The 15,952-nt window shown below is 35.6% G+C and overlaps 1 protein-coding gene across 1 annotated transcript in view; it reads right to left on the bottom strand.

The window, feature by feature from the left end:
- Window positions 1–15,952, bottom strand: part of SHOC1 (shortage in chiasmata 1) — a 143,628-nt gene that overhangs the window by 92,273 nt on the left and 35,403 nt on the right. Inside the window, exons 5-7 of the mRNA XM_078152859.1 lie at window positions 7,019–7,184; window positions 5,512–5,596; window positions 2,890–3,043 (exon numbers count right to left, since the gene is read on the bottom strand). Of these exons, the coding sequence (XP_078008985.1) occupies window positions 2,890–3,043; window positions 5,512–5,596; window positions 7,019–7,184 (405 nt within the window). The remainder of the gene's footprint in view (window positions 1–2,889; window positions 3,044–5,511; window positions 5,597–7,018; window positions 7,185–15,952) is intronic.

The raw sequence follows: 15,952 nt of genomic DNA, 5'->3' as shown, positions 1-15,952 counted from the left end.
TAAACAAAGTTCAGTATTTCCAAAGAGTGAATCAACTCTAACTTGATTCTGTTTTAGTGAACATTTTTTTTTATCTTAAGGAAAGCTAAATTATTAGGTACTCATGTGATGAAATTAGGTAAGGATTTTTGTTTTTGTTATTGCTTGCCTAAGAGTATACTAAGGAAAACTCCATTGTTTGGAGGTAATTACTTCATGTGTGAAAATAACTATGTTTAGCACTGTCATATTGATTTCTCCTAAGACTGAATAGGAATATTAAGCCCTGCACTCAGTGAATGTTACTGCTATGGAGTAGTACAATATATTATGAATATCTATTTATGTGAAGAAATCCAGGAACCTAAATGTGAGGGTGGAACACAGCTGGGAACATTTGAGTGAAGATCAAAGGAGAGAAAAACAGAAGTGATAGTGTCATGAGACTATACTATAGACTACTTGGACAGAAGGAGGAATTAAATGAAGAGTTCAGAAAACAGCACAAACCCACAAATCTAGTCTAGTGTTGAGGCATGACATAGCAATGATAAGGGAACTACAACTATCTAGGTAACTACTGGAGCACTCTCCCTCTGACAAAAGTAGAGCAGCTTTTATCTTAATTATAATTTCATTCTTAGGGTACAGAAGGCTTTAAGAGTAACTGTTAGTCTAGACATAATTCTGACCAACAAAGAGGAAATGGTTGGTGTAGTAAATGACAAAAGTCTGAGACAGTTGTGTAGAGAAGAAGGCATAGTCTGATGTGCACCATAGATTTCTAGGAAAGCAGATTTTAAAGGGTTCAGACAAATGATAATTTGGATCCCATGGCCTGGATGGGAGGATAATAATAGATGAAAGTAAGAATAATGAACTGCTCAGTTCTTGTTTTGCTCCTATTTTCTCTTTCAAGAATGATACTTAGCCTGAGAAGGCACCAAGGTCAGACAGGTGTGAAGTGGTAGAACCAATATTTGCACCCAAGCCCTCTGACTACAGATATAGAACTCTTTCTACTATACTAAAGCATATTTAGCAAGTTTCTGTGGCCAAAAAATTTATCATTGGTGACCAACCTTTTGGTGTTACTTCACCCTAAGCTATACTAGATTGCTCTCAGAAGATAGCCAGGATTTGCCAAAGCAAGCCATTCCATTGGGAAGACCCTCAATCACCTTCATGTCAGAAGCACAGGAATAGGAATTTACAGAAGAGGAGAGATTTTACAGTACTAGCACATTGAATATACACACTTGGGGATTTAATTCAACTCTTTTTTTCCTCTTTTAGTCTTTTTCTACTCTTTATAGGCCTCTGACAACACGTTTTATAAAGCAATCATAATGACTACATGTATTTTATTTGTTTTATTAATATTCCTTGAGAGAATATCTTTAATGCTTATATTAGAAAATAACATTTAACTCTTTTCTGTTATTTATAACAACCTATTTAGCCTTTTATTTTGTCAGTGTCACACCCAAAATGTTAACAAATGTTAAGGTTTAAAACCCACTGGGTTTGCATCCAGGTTATTTTTATTATATCCCTGACAGGCTGATATAGTTCTATAGGATGCAATAAACCAGCTCTGGAAAAATAAAGGGGACAAAATCTTCCCTCTGTAGTATTTTCAGATTTCCTGCTTTAAACAGGCTAATGTTTTTCCTGTGTCAATATTATAGTAGAATGGGAAACTAGTATAGATAGTCAAAAATGCTATTCCAGAAGAATACTGACAGGGAAATCACATATGGTGATTCCTAGATAGTAAATTCAACATGTAGTTAGTTGTTTTTTTTCTTAATAATAAGAAGCTGATTTTGAATACACAAACCACTCCAGCCTCCCTCTATACAAACCCACTTTCCTCCCTCCTCTCCCCCACCACACCCACACATACACACAAATCTTTGCTTGGCTGTAATCAAGCCTAGAATATAGATTTTGACAGCAGGTAAGAGATTCTTTGAAGTAGTATGTCCAGGAAGGTAACAAAGGGAAGGTTTTTGAAGCTTTATGTCATTTTAAGATATATTAGGTATGTACATTTTGAATGTGATAAAATCACAGTATGGCCAATTTCTAGTAAATCAATATATTTATATTTAATGAAGTGGAGGAACAGCTAATGTAAACTGATAGGATGACTCCAAATCATTTATATTTGTCATGGGAATGCCATATATATAGATGACCTCATTTATACCTAATTCAGCCCAGCTGTCTGTGACTAGGGACGTAACCTAAAGCCCACTCTGAAGATAACAATTCTGGATTATTCTACCTAATCATTAAAACAGAGGTTCACAATCTGGGGTCCACTGACCCCTCCCAGTTTATGGATAGATTCTGGGGGTCCATTAATTTGAATGGGAAAAAGCTACATTTTTATTTGCCCTAATTGTTTAAAAGTGTTTTACTGTGAAGGGATGCATAGGATTCTCCAGGCTGCCAAAGGAGTGCAATGACACAAAAAAAGTTAAAAACCCTGTGTATATGTATTCACAGAATTGAATATATACTCTTTTTTTTTTTAAAGGCAATTGGGGTTAAGTGACTTGGCCAGGGTCACACATCTTAGTAAGTGTCTGAGGCCAGATTTGAACTCAGGTCCTCCTGACTCCAGGGCTGAAGATCTATCCACTGAGTCACCTAGCTGTCTCGAATATATACTCTTTTATGATGGATGACTGTGAAAATATTGAATTGGCTAAAATAATGTTTTTTAAAAAGTTCCAAGTTTGACTTTTAAATGATAAATTACACCAAAAACCTACCACAGTTATCCACAGAAGTGACAATTAAAAGATAATGAGAAATAACTTATTATAGAAATATATACTTAAAATTTAACATCAAATTAACAGTTTTGTAATATAACATTAAAAAATTAATTCTCACCTCTTTCAAAGAGCTTTTCATTTCCAATTATATGACTGATTATTTCTGGAGTTAATTTTAGGGACTTCCTAAGTTCTGAGGATGTTTGTATATCTGTTCTTTCTTGGAGAACGGCAGGTTTCAATAACTCATATTTGATTGGCAAAATAAATTGCTGAAAAATTATAATGGTAATTCTTGGAGATAATTATTGAATTTCTGAGTTTAAATATTTACTATAAATATATTTAAATATTGTTCAACATTTTAGAATAAAAAAACCCAATGGTATTTGTAAAAATGAACACTCCCTCCAAGGTATGCATATATGGGGTCAGGCAGGACTAAAAATACTTTGAGACATATACTTTATGTCACACAGCTAACCTTTAGCCTATTCTTTTGATGCCTCGTCTAGCTTCTGTCCCTAACATCAGGTCAGTTCACTTGAGCAGCTGAGGATTAGGGAAGAGAGGAAAGAGGGCTTTTTAAATGGAGTTGGCACATCTGAGAAACTGAGATCTGATTTCTACTCTATGAAATGAGTTCTATTCCCACTCCTAGGAGGCCAGCCCCCTCAGAAGACTCAAAACAGTATGTACATATAACTTGAAGATGCTGGAAAAGGCACTATATAAATGAATGAGTTTTTTAATGCTGAAAATTTTCAGCTATATGTATCCAGTTAAATCTTAAGTTCATTCTCAATATGATGAAATTGAACAAGCCATAAATGAGCTCCGTAAGGAAAAAATCCCCAAGATCAAATGGGTTTACAGGTGAATTCTACCCAACATTTAAGTAACAATTAATTCCAATACTATATGAAGTATTTGAAAAAATAGGCAAAGAAAGAATCCTACCAAATTGCTTTTGACACAAATATGATTTTGCTACCTAAACCTGGGAGAGCAAAAACAGAAAAGAAAGCTAAAGGGCAATTGCCCTAATAAATATTCATGCAAAAATTTTAAATTAAATACAAGCAAGGAGGTTTGGACAGCTAGGTGGTGCAGTGGATAGAGTGCCGGACTTGAAATCAGGAGGACCTGAGTTCAAATCTGGCCTCTTAACCCTGTTTGCCTCAGTTCCTCATCTGTAAAATGAGCTGAAGAAGGAAATGGCAATCCATTCTAGTTAGCATCTTTGCCAAGAAAACCCCAAATGGGTTCACAGAGAATTGGACATGACTAAAAACAACAACAGCAGCAGCAAGTAGATTACACCAATATATCACAAAGATCATACACTATGACCAGGTAGGAGTTATACCAGGAATGCAGGGCTGGTTCAGTGTTAGGAAAACTACAAGTGTAATTGCCATATCAATAACAAAAAAACCAACATCATTGTATGAATAGGTGCAGAAAAAGCTTTTGATAAAATACAACACCTATTTCTATTACAAGCACTAGAAAGCGTAAGAATAAGTGGAACCTTTCTTAAAATGATAATCTATCAAAAACCCATTTCAGAAGAAATCAGTATGCTGAAAACATGTGAGCTGGAAACATAAATAGATTTTCACCTTTTAAAGTAATTTTGGTTTTGAATTTACTCTAGTTTTAAAAAAATGGCTGAAATGCAATCAAACAACTTACTCCTTTAGCTGCTAGTATTCTTTGCAAACCAATTTTAAGAGAAAACTTATTTTGTGCCTTCTTGAACTATAAGCAGCAAATGAGAGACTACTCTGTAAAAGATCTGCCTTTAATGTGGTAAAAATCTTTCTTCTCCTTGTTCCTCAGGGAGATGAGCCACTAGCAGTCCTAAGATCCTTTGGGAAACCACTGTTCACATGGCTTCCATTACATGAATAAATCTCTAATCTTCACTTGTCCTTATATTATGCCCTCCAATTTTCTCCATGGTGTCACCACTAGACAATAAGAACCAACTCTTATAGAGCATTTTAAGAAGTGTAAAGTACTTTACACACAATATTTCCTCTTGACAGCTGTGAGAGATAATTTTTTTTGACCAACCTTGGAATTTTACTAGTATAGAGAGTTCTCAGTACTGGAACTCCTTCTACCAACACAGAGTAACCCCCTACTCTGCAATATTAGTCTTAGTTTCCAGGGGCATTAAGAGGTTAAGTAACCTGTTTAGGATCACAAAGCACATCTGTGTCAGACAGAACATCAGGGCCTTGTTGGTTCTGAGGCTGGCTTTCTAGCCATTATGCCATGCTGCCTCTTGTGAGGGAACTGCTACAGGGAGTGTTATCTTGATTTCACAAATGAGGAAACTAGGGCTTTAGGATTTTAAGGGACTTGTGCAAAGTCACACACCCAGTAAAAAGTGGAGATGGGATGTGAATCCAGTTCTTGAATCTAGTTCTAGGGCTTTCTCCACTTATGCCATGCTGCATCTTACTTAAAACCTAAAACACATGAAACTGGTCAAGATTAGGGGGGCTATGGAATCCTCAGAATTATTCCTTCATAGTTTCTCCATCATTATCAATAGCATAACTCTCCCACATTCAATCCATTACCAAATATTTTTTAGTTTCACAATTATATATTGCATTCTACAGACTACTAAAGTTCATAGAAATTTGTTCTACCACTTTTATAAGAATTTATTAAATAAGAGTTATTAAAATATGATTAAGACCAAACTTTAAAAAAAACCTACTTTTTCATCTTCGAACAGCTCCTTAATCATATATAATTCTTCTTTCTCATAGACTTCCAAATTGCTTTGAAATGGGGAATATTCCCTGAAAAGAAAAAGTAAAAATTTTGATCCCTCAAATAACATTTTAAATGGAAATATTAAGTCAATTTTTTGTTTTGATTACTGATTATCAACCCTGAGTTGCCGTTTTATTTTTATATGCATATATGTGTGTATATGTACACACACACACACACACATATATACACACACACACACACATATACACATACATATGAGGAATTCTCATGTCTCCAAACTAGTCCTATAGGAGCCATGATAGGAAAGCTTTATTTGTCTGCAAATTTGCTTATGTAGAACATCATATTACTTGACAATATATAGTTGATATATAATCTGAGGAAACCCAGGTCTTTTAAAGGGCCATGCTCAAATTGTCTTCTCTCAAACAGAACTCTTATAATATAAGATCTCCCAATATTTATGCACATTTCTTACATTTAAGCAAAATAGGAGGAAATACAGTAAAAATGAGTTTTGGACAATAATTTTCATCTTATTCATATGTAGACTTTCTATTGACTTCAAAAGAGCTGCCTAAATTCTAATGAGTTTTTTTTTTAACATGTTGAGGAGAGAACAAAATAGTAAACACTATTGTGTTTAGTGAGGATTCTAAATTTTTTGTTTGTTTTTTAATTCCTGGAGGGATATCCTGTGGTTACTCTGATGTGGGTTGGAAGTATTTCATTAACTGCAGTCTCCCCAGAATGCCCCCTAGTCAAAACTTTTTATAGAAAATCTATTCTCTAACAGTATTATGGTGATACAGATACTGAGCTGAAAAGATTTGCTTTTAGATGATTCATAAAAACCTGTGACTTAGGTACTAAATTTTTTCTCATAATGAGTATTTTTGATTCTTAAAATATAAACATAGACTATTGTTAAGGGATTGTTTTTAGTCACACAAAAGCATCAATATCTGTAATGAAATAATCATTTCACATTATGCATAATTTAAAATTAAATATGGCATTATTTTTTACCAAATGAACCACAGATTTACAATGGGATAAACTGCCTACAGAGCCTACATATTTTATACATTATGAATATTTTTGAATGAGCCTAAGGTCCTTTGAGGATTGCTCTAGTATTGTCATGTCCTCAGTATGAGATTTATTTATAGCCTTCTAGGAGTTATAGGAATGGCAATGTCAACTACCTTAAGCCCAAGTGTGGTATCTGGGTTTATCCAGGAACTATTTCAACTAAAATTAAATGAAGAATAGAGGTATCTTTCTTTCACTTCAATTTTAGTTGAATCTTTGGAATGATTTTGTATACTGGAAAGGCTGTGGAGACACTGAACTGCAGTCAAACAAAATCTATATTAATTAAATTTGACTTAATGGCAAACAGATGTTGAAACCGAGAACATGGAAAGAACATTTCCCCCTCTTAAATACATTCACAATACCAGTAACCAGTGATTAAATACCTGAAATGACCAGCTTCTATGAAGATCTGTTGCTCTTTCAAATCTAAACAAGGATCTTTTAATAAAAATACTTTTAGTTTACTCAAAAGGGTATACAAAGTAGGTAGCTGCTTTTTATACTCCACCAAATTATTTATAAAAATTATTTCATCATCAATATATAAATCTGGAAAGAAATAAGAAGCAAAATAAGAAATCAGAAAGGAATAAAAAGTAGCTACTATGAACATCAATACAAGCATATTTTAAAGTATTTAAGTTTTTTTGTACTTCAAGGTACTATTTGGTTCATTGAAGAAAAATTTCCTTAACAGAAGTATCTCACTCTCTTAAATTCCTTAAAACATGATTATTCCCACAGAGTCCTAGGTAATATTACGAAATGACCTTTGTTTTCCAGCCTGTGTTCTATACTCTTCTATTCTTTCAGGGGTTTCCATCTTCCTGAATCTTTACTCAGGCACCTATTGTCTTCAGTTCTCTCAGACTTCTTCCCTTATGAAAAACTTCTAGCAGGAAAGGATGGAACCACCTCATCATACTAATGACTGAAAAACACTAACATATTACCATTTCCAGGAACATCTGCATTTTAACAGGGGACCAGAAAATGCAGCAAAGGAATAAATCTATAGTTACATTATTTTGGGCATAAGCAAGCAAATAAGGTAGTATTTGGGAATAGGCAGAGAGCATTTTTGCCCACCTAAAATCCCACAGTACAGATGGCTTATTTCTCTGTATATCAACAATGTCATTATTGCTACCACTTATATATCATAAAATGCTTTGCATATATTATTTCATTTGATCCTCATAAGACTGGCAATGATTATACTTCCCTAAACAGTTTGCTTCAGCAGAGTTTCCATCAAACCGAGAATCATGGAAATTACATGTGCTAAGTTAACAGCCAATTTAAAAAGACTGTTTGTTTAATAAAATATTCCTAAACATTATGAAAAGCCTCTGCTAACATTTAGCAGACAGAACACTGAGGGCAGGGGAGAGAGAGGAGGAGAGAACATTAGTTTGCTCCTCTTTTGCGTCAGTCTCAGCTGCTTCCACCTCTATATCTTATCTCTAGAAAGGTAATGCATATTTTAAGAGAAAAATGATTATGGAAATTATGGAGAAATATAGGTATATCCACTTAGTAAATAGATAAATTAGAAGTTATTGTTTGTATTACAAAAGGAGTCTGCTAGATTCCTTTTAAAATTGTATCTGCTAATACAGTATGTCTGCAGAGAAATTCAAAGCTTAGGTGGTAAGTCAACACCAATTTAAGATCAATCAGAAAAGAGGTAAAATCAGATGTTAAAAATAAAGTTAAAGGGAAAATATTGTTGGCTTACAAAAAGTCCACAAGTCAAGGTGCAACTGACATAGTACAATGAATGCAGGACTTGGTATCAAGATGACTTAGGTTTGAATTCTGTCTCTGACACTTACTAGCTATGAGAAAACACATAGTCTCTCTGAGTCTCAGTATTCTTATCTGTAAAATGGGGATGTATTTGTAATTTACAGGATTGTTGCAAGGCTCAAATGACATAATGGATACAAAGTGCTTTATATTCTTTAAAGCTTCTATGAATCCAAATTCAATAATTACTAAACACTTATCATGTACCAGGCTTTATATTAGGCCCTAGGGATAGAAAAATAGAAAAAAAACCATACCAAAATATAGGTCCTGCCCACAAAGAGCTTAAATTACATTCGTTCTCATTTCCTAATAATATTAATATTATGTGATGTGTACAAATGAGTGTTACATAAAAGATGGTCCTTGTTAATAAAACAAATTGTTGCCAGTTAGGGTCTTCTTGTAAATGTTAATTTTATATGAATAAAAATTGAAAATTAAAGTATACCACCATGATAAATACCTAGATAATTGAAAATATCTTGAAAATTGAATAACTTTTTCCACTTTAAAGATTTTTAGCATTATTACATGGTAAGGTAGTTTGGTATAGGGGATAGTGCACTGCTCTTGAAGTCACAAAGGCCTTGTTCAAGACCCACCTCTGACACATATTACTGATGTGACCACTGGCAGGTAACTTAACCTCTCAGTGTTCTAGGCAACTGTCTAATACTCTAAGTCACAGAAAAGTTTCCCATCCCATTGTGGGGAGGTATTTTTACACTAGAAGATTATTTTATTGATGAAATCACAGATCTATAACCCAGATAGCTCATGGACTCAGTATAATACAGTAAACAAATAATTTTCTGATTTTATCATCTTCCCATTTTGCTTTCTTTACACAAATATGAATCTGTGGTATAATAGAACCCTGACTTAGAATCAGAAGATCTGTTTTTAAGTCCCTGTTCTACCACTAGAGGACATTACTTGCACTAGGAAATCCAGTATAATGGATTTATGGCTAGCCTTGGAGTCAAGAAGAGCTTCCTTTGACACATACTGGCTGTGTGACATGGACATGGAACTTAATCACTAGGTACAGCAGGCAGCTCTCTAGGACTCTTAAGTTGCAGAACAATTACAGTTTGGTAGAGCTGTGTTGGAAGAAGTTTCCTCACTTTCAGATGCCATAAAAGGACAATAACAACAAGCAAAAAGAGCCCTGGAGAAGGGAAAATTGCCCCAAATCTGATGGGCTAAGGTAGAAGAGATAGTATTTAAACCCATGTCCTTCTGACTCCAAAACCAGTATGCTTTCCATTGTACCTGACAAAGATATTATAATTGCAGTAAAACTTAAAATTCAGCCAAATGACCTTGATAATATAGTTTATAGTCATAAATTGCTATACAAATTAAGTTATGATTAGTTGGTGGTGATCTCCATTGAAAGCTATATTCTCAAAGTCTTTTAAGACAGTGATTTGCTAGCTTACATATTTCTTAGCTGCTCAGAAATGTTTGACTTCTTTTTCTTGTTTGGAGTATAAAGGAACATTCTGTAATATTACATATTTAGGGGGGCAGCTAGGTGGCACAGTGAATAGAGTTCTGGCCTTGGAGTCAGGAGAACCCAAGTTCAAATCCAGCCTTAGACACTTAACACTTACTAGCTGTGTGACCCTGGGCAAGTCACTTAACCCTGATCACTTCACCAAAAAGCAAAACAAAACAAAACAAAACATATTTAGTCTAACGTTAAAAATCTTCTTCTTAAGTGATATTAAAAACAGTTTGAAGGACTCAAGTTGACTAAAACAAGCATCTATGTGTGCAAAATATTTAATTCATCACAAGATAAAGGAACAAACTAGTTATTTGTCAAATTGTCTTAAAAAAAATAAATCTACACCTATGTCTAGAAAGGACATACCAGTAGGGTTAATTGTCTTTTATTTTTAAAACTTGCAAATTTAATTGGGTGAAAATGTCTGGGGGACAAATGATTTGTAAACACAAGAACCAAGGGACTTTAAACCTGGAAAGGACCTTGGAACTGATTAAATCTATCCTCTATCCTTATTTTTCCTCAGAAATGCTTGCCTAAGATCACACTGCTCATTTGTAACAGAAAACAAGATGGAATCTTGGTTTCCAGGCCAGTGTACAGTCCACCATTCAAAATCAATTTTCTGTTAAGTACCAAAAAGATGAATTGTAATCTTCAAAAAGAATATAGAACGATGTATAGCTAAAGTTTAAAAAAAAGGTTTTATTAGATCCTTATCTAATTTTATAATATGTAAATTTGAGGAAATTACTTTAAAAGTTAACATTCATAAGAGTAGAGACCCTGTAAGTTTTGAATGTATATTTATAGTTAAATGATCTGTGAACTTTCATTTGGAAGTTCCTCCACGAAAGCAAATTAAATCCATACAGCTCTGTTCTTTCTATTCTACTATTGTCCAAGTCCTCCCATAAGCACACCCCAGAAGCTCCACCCAATGTGCTAGAGGGCTTCGGTGTTTTCTCCTAACAAAATGAGGGCACCATTAAAGCATTCTGGCTGTTCCCTTGTTCTCTTTCACCCTCACCCCAGCCCATTTTCTTTCCCTATCACATACTTCCTTGATGACATCTTTATTCTTATTCTTCTTTGACATTTCTCATTTAAGTTGCAGCCTGCTCATTCCCACCATGTGCTTCTCCACTGCCTTCTAGGATATTAACTTTTTTTTTCATCAGAGAACGTTGTGTTCCATGTCTCAGTGCCATACAGTAACAAGAGTAGAATGTTGATATTTAAAAGATAGGTCTTTCTTTGCATGGAAAGCTTGGAGTCATTAAAGGACACTCCTCAATGGATTTGTTTTTAAAATGTGTTTTTTTGTAAACAACAGATTGCAGGGTTTTCTTTTCTTACTAAATCTGTCACTCCTTTTCATTTTACTGCAATATTGTTTCTCTTTTTCAAATTAGGGTTTTTTCCCTATTCCTCTGTAAAAACAGTACCTTGTCTCTTCAACCAATTTAATTCAGTTAGTTAAATCTGTTTTGAGACAACCTTCTTCCTATTGGCTCTCTTTCCCTCACCTTCAAGCCTCCCCCTCTTGTTACCCTTTTTCCTTAGTTCTGGAGTTTTACTTAATATGTTGGTTTCTTTTTATTGTTTGTTTCTATCTATTTAATTCTTCCCCTCTTTTTTCCATTTGTTAGGTAGTCAAGTAAAATTCTCCTCCTTCTCCCCCTTCAACTTGTTTTGTTAGCTTTTAAAATTTCATTTTCTAAACCTTTTGTAAAAAGGATTTATTTCCCTCATAATCTCTTTTCTGTCTATTTTAGACTTGCATTCTGATTCATGAACCTTATACTTAGACCTTTTTTAGCGTCTGTATTCCTCATGGAATTGAAGCCTCTAAGGTAACAATTCTGGGTTCCTTCGACTAAGCAGTTTCTATGTTATTACCTTGTAGATCTTGCCCCCTAGTCCATCTTTTTCTGTTGTGCCTCACTTTTAGAAACACTGATTCCTGCAGGTGATAGAAAGAATATTGATCTTGGGGTTATATTCCCTCCATTCTATTATTAATATCTTCCCTATTGCTTTATTCATGTTCAAGGGCTTTAATTGAGTTTTCATCCTCTTGAGATTGTAGGTAGTTTTCATATTTGTCTTTTAATATTCCCCTATTTTTCACTTTCTGACTTCCTCTCCTTTGATGCTGCTCCCCCGGGAGCTGTACATCGAAGTTATCTCAGTGCCCTCCAACATGTCCAATTCATCTTTCACAGGATTCAGTCTTTGCCCCAAGTTACTTCTAGGGGTACCGAAGTGATCCCAGTGGGATATCGGGTTCTTTCCCTCAGGCTTACCGGAGAGTCACACAGTTACCCACATTGCCCCAATTCCCTCTATTCTTCAGTTCTCTGCCTGAGCACCGAGACATCAGAGTGCTGCCATGATGCACTGAGCAAACTTCTACTTTTTGGTTTCCCATCACTTTTAGGAGGTAGGTAGAGGTGATTTATTTTTTTAAAAAATATTTTATTTCCCCCCCATTTTACATGTAAAGACAATTTTTTTTTGGGGGGCTAGGCAATGGAGTTAAGTGATTTGCCCAGGGTCACTCAGTTAGTGTTATATGCCTGAGGCTGGATTTGAACTCAGGTCTTCCTGACTCCAGGGCCAGTGCTCCATCCACTACACCACCTAGCTGCCCCTTTAACATTCATTTCAAAAAAATTTTGAGTTCCAAATTTTCTCCCTTCTTCCTCTTCCCCCTCTGTGAGATGGTAAGCAATTTGATATAGATTATACATGGGCATGTTAGTCATGTAAAAGAAGATACAGACCCAAAGAAAAAAAACATGAAAAAAGTGAAAAATAGTATGTTTTGATCTGCATTCAGACTCCATCAGTTTTTTCTCTGTCTAGTATTTTTCCTGAGTCTTTTGGAATTGTCTTGGATCACTGTATTACTGAGAATAGCTAATGACTTCTGTTTTAAGCCCATGTGTTAGTTTGCTGCAACCCTGAGCTAGGGCTCGGTGGGTGAAGGGATGCTGACAGATCACATTAGGGATTAGGAAACTGCCTTCTCTGCTGTACCTCATTTGAGTTCCTGGTGTCCTAGCATATGAAGATAGCTGAAATTGCTTTATCTTTTGCACATTTTGAATAGCTATAGATATCTTCCAGGAATCTCTGCAGTGTTACAGTATTTGATGCAACCACTACAATGTTACTCAAAAACAGGAACATTTGTAGAACAATATCATCCAGAGAAATCTCTTCATCTTGGACTCTGTGCTGGATATCCTTTATCACAGTGGTAAACACCTTTGGCACGCATACACTTCTGAGTTTTATGTCTTACCTGATGTTTATGACCAGAGGGCTGATGAATGTGGTTCATTTTTGTTTCAAGGAATCTTGAATGATCTTAGTGTATAGATAAGATTAATCTTGTGGGAGGAAAAGCCTTTAAGGTGACAACTAAATCAAATGCTTTTTCAGAATCAACAGTCATCAAAATTTATCATATATCTATATCTTTTGGTTAGTTGTGAAATGGTAAAGATACAGTAAATTGTTGCACATTGCTTTTTAATAATAATAATAATAATAATAATAATAATAATGATAGCTAACATTTATATAGTGCCTAGTAAGTGCCAGTAAGCACTTTACAAATATTATCTCATTTGATTCTCATGACCTTGGGAAGTATGTGCGATTATTATTCCCATTACAGATGAGGGAACTGAAACCAACAGAGGTTACATGACTTGCCCAGGGTCACACAGCTAGTGTCTAACGTCGGATTTGAATTCAGGTCTTCCTGACTCCAGGCATGGTGCTCTATCCACTGTGTCACTTAGCTAATCTGATATAAATTGTTAAATGGAACTGTACAAAGCTAATTGGTGTACCTCTTAATGGGAAAATCTTGCTCATGGCAGAGACAAGAGAGATTCATTCCGCCCTGTCCTCTAACCCCATAAAGGTGCTTTTATAGAGCATTATTTACTTCAAAGATATAACAAGAAAAAACATACAAACATTTCCCATAATACTTCAGGGGCATAATTCCCCCCTTTATCACCTAAGTATTTGGACAGGGGAGGGAATTAGGCTTACATCTTAACTCAGTTCCTATGTAGTAGCAGTCCCTTCAAGTTCAAGTCTAAACCCCACTGGCTATCATCTCAATTAACTGCTCAACTCTTCCCTGCTGTTCTAGCTGGGAACACCTAGCTTGGAATTCTAGGTGCCAAGATCCCCATGTGACATGCTCCTGGATTGAACTCTACTCGTTGTACCTAGAACTAAAGGACAAATGAAACAGACCAAAACCCCAAGCCAGGTTCTAGGGGCCACAGGGCCCAAACGGAAGGGAAGGTGACCCTCAGGTCCTTTCCCACTTCACCCCATGATGTCACCTGCTATGAATGAATGAATTCTTTGCTCTGAGATGCAAATGCTGTAAAGAGAACTACTGTGTCCAATCAGGTCATTTTAAAGATGCAGGCAGTTCTGGCTATTCAGCCAAAGGAAAGAAATTGCTCCCAACCATGCAGTAGGTCAAGGCAGAATGTCCATGCTGTCCTGTCCTACTGTTTCTAAGAAGCAGGTCTCTGGTATCTCCCACATGGATGCCTCTATCTTAGATAATCCAAGATTTTGCAAAACCCCATTACACATACAATAAAAACAACTCTGCTAACTCCTTTATTTTTCCCTTCAAGAAGTATCTGTGAACCATTCTTCCAATTATCTGCAACTTCCTTCTTTCTTCTGGTTTTGTGAGACTGTTTAAGACTAATATGGTTCAGCTGCTTCAGCAGTAGGTCTACTTTTTGGTGTTTGGGCAAGTATCTCACAAGTAGAATACCAACAGTCAAATTAAAATTTATAGATGGTCTAACAACTGTGTGACTCTTAGTGCCCTCTGCCCCTTCTTCCACTGCTCTGCTACTGTCACTTCAGCTGCAAAAAGGCTGAAAAGACTGAGGGTCATCATATTTTTATTTGTTACTTGGATTGCCATGGTCAAAAAATGCATTACTAAGTGGCCAACCACTTGGTAAGGAGCATCTCCATATAAATACACGTGGGTATATTTAGTACATTTCATGAGTGTATATACTCAGGGAATTTTATTTTTATTTTTTAAAGGCCAACATTTTTTTGAAAATCTAATCATATAGGACATTTATTTATCACAAACTAGAGAACCTAAAATTTAACAAAATTTAAATTTTAACTCCCTGAACTATATATTCAGCTCCAGTATCTCCTCTGAGATTTAGTGCTGCATCACTAATTGTGTATTGGACATTTCAAACTACATGTTCCATAGATATCTTAACATAATAACTGTCGATAACTGAATCCATTATCTTTACCTTAAGCCCTCTCCTTTTCCAAACTTTCCTATTTCTTTCAAAAGCACCACTATCCTTCTGATCTTTCAGATTTACAACCTTGGCATCATCTGGATTTTTCGTTTGTTTTTTTTTTTTCCCTCCAGTTAGGCAATCGGGTTAAACGACTTGCCCAGGGTCACATAGCTAGTAAGTGTTACGTGTCTGAGGCTGCATTTGAACCCAGGTCCTCCTGAATCCAGGGTTGGTGCTCTGTTCACTGTGCCAACTAGCTGCCCCTCTCCTGGATTTTTCACTTTCCCTCACTTCAAAAATCCAATCAGTTGTCAAATCTTGCCCTTTCGACCTTCACAACTCGCACCTGACCCCCTTCTCTATGCTTATACTTCTGCCACCTTAGTTCAGATCCTTATTACCTCTTGTCCACATTGCAATCGCTTTCTCTTTGGTCTCCCTGCCTCGAGGCTCTCACCACTCTAGTTCATTGTTCTATCCTGCTGCTCAAATAATTTTCCTTAAGCACTGATCTGACTGTGGCTTTCCTACTCAACTTACTTCACTGGCTTCCTAATGCCTCTAGGATAAAGCATTTAACTTTTAAAGCTCTACACAATTTGTCCTCAATTTATCCTTTCAGCCTCACCGGACATTCTTCTCATACC

The sequence above is a fragment of the Phascolarctos cinereus genome, unplaced genomic scaffold (assembly GCF_003287225.1).
Source record: "Phascolarctos cinereus isolate Bilbo 61053 unplaced genomic scaffold, phaCin_HiC Scaffold_4;HRSCAF=312, whole genome shotgun sequence".
Classification (NCBI taxonomy): Eukaryota; Metazoa; Chordata; class Mammalia; order Diprotodontia; family Phascolarctidae; genus Phascolarctos; species Phascolarctos cinereus.
The sequence above is the reverse complement of the archived record's forward strand: the minus strand, read 5'-3'. Positions and strand labels throughout refer to the sequence as shown.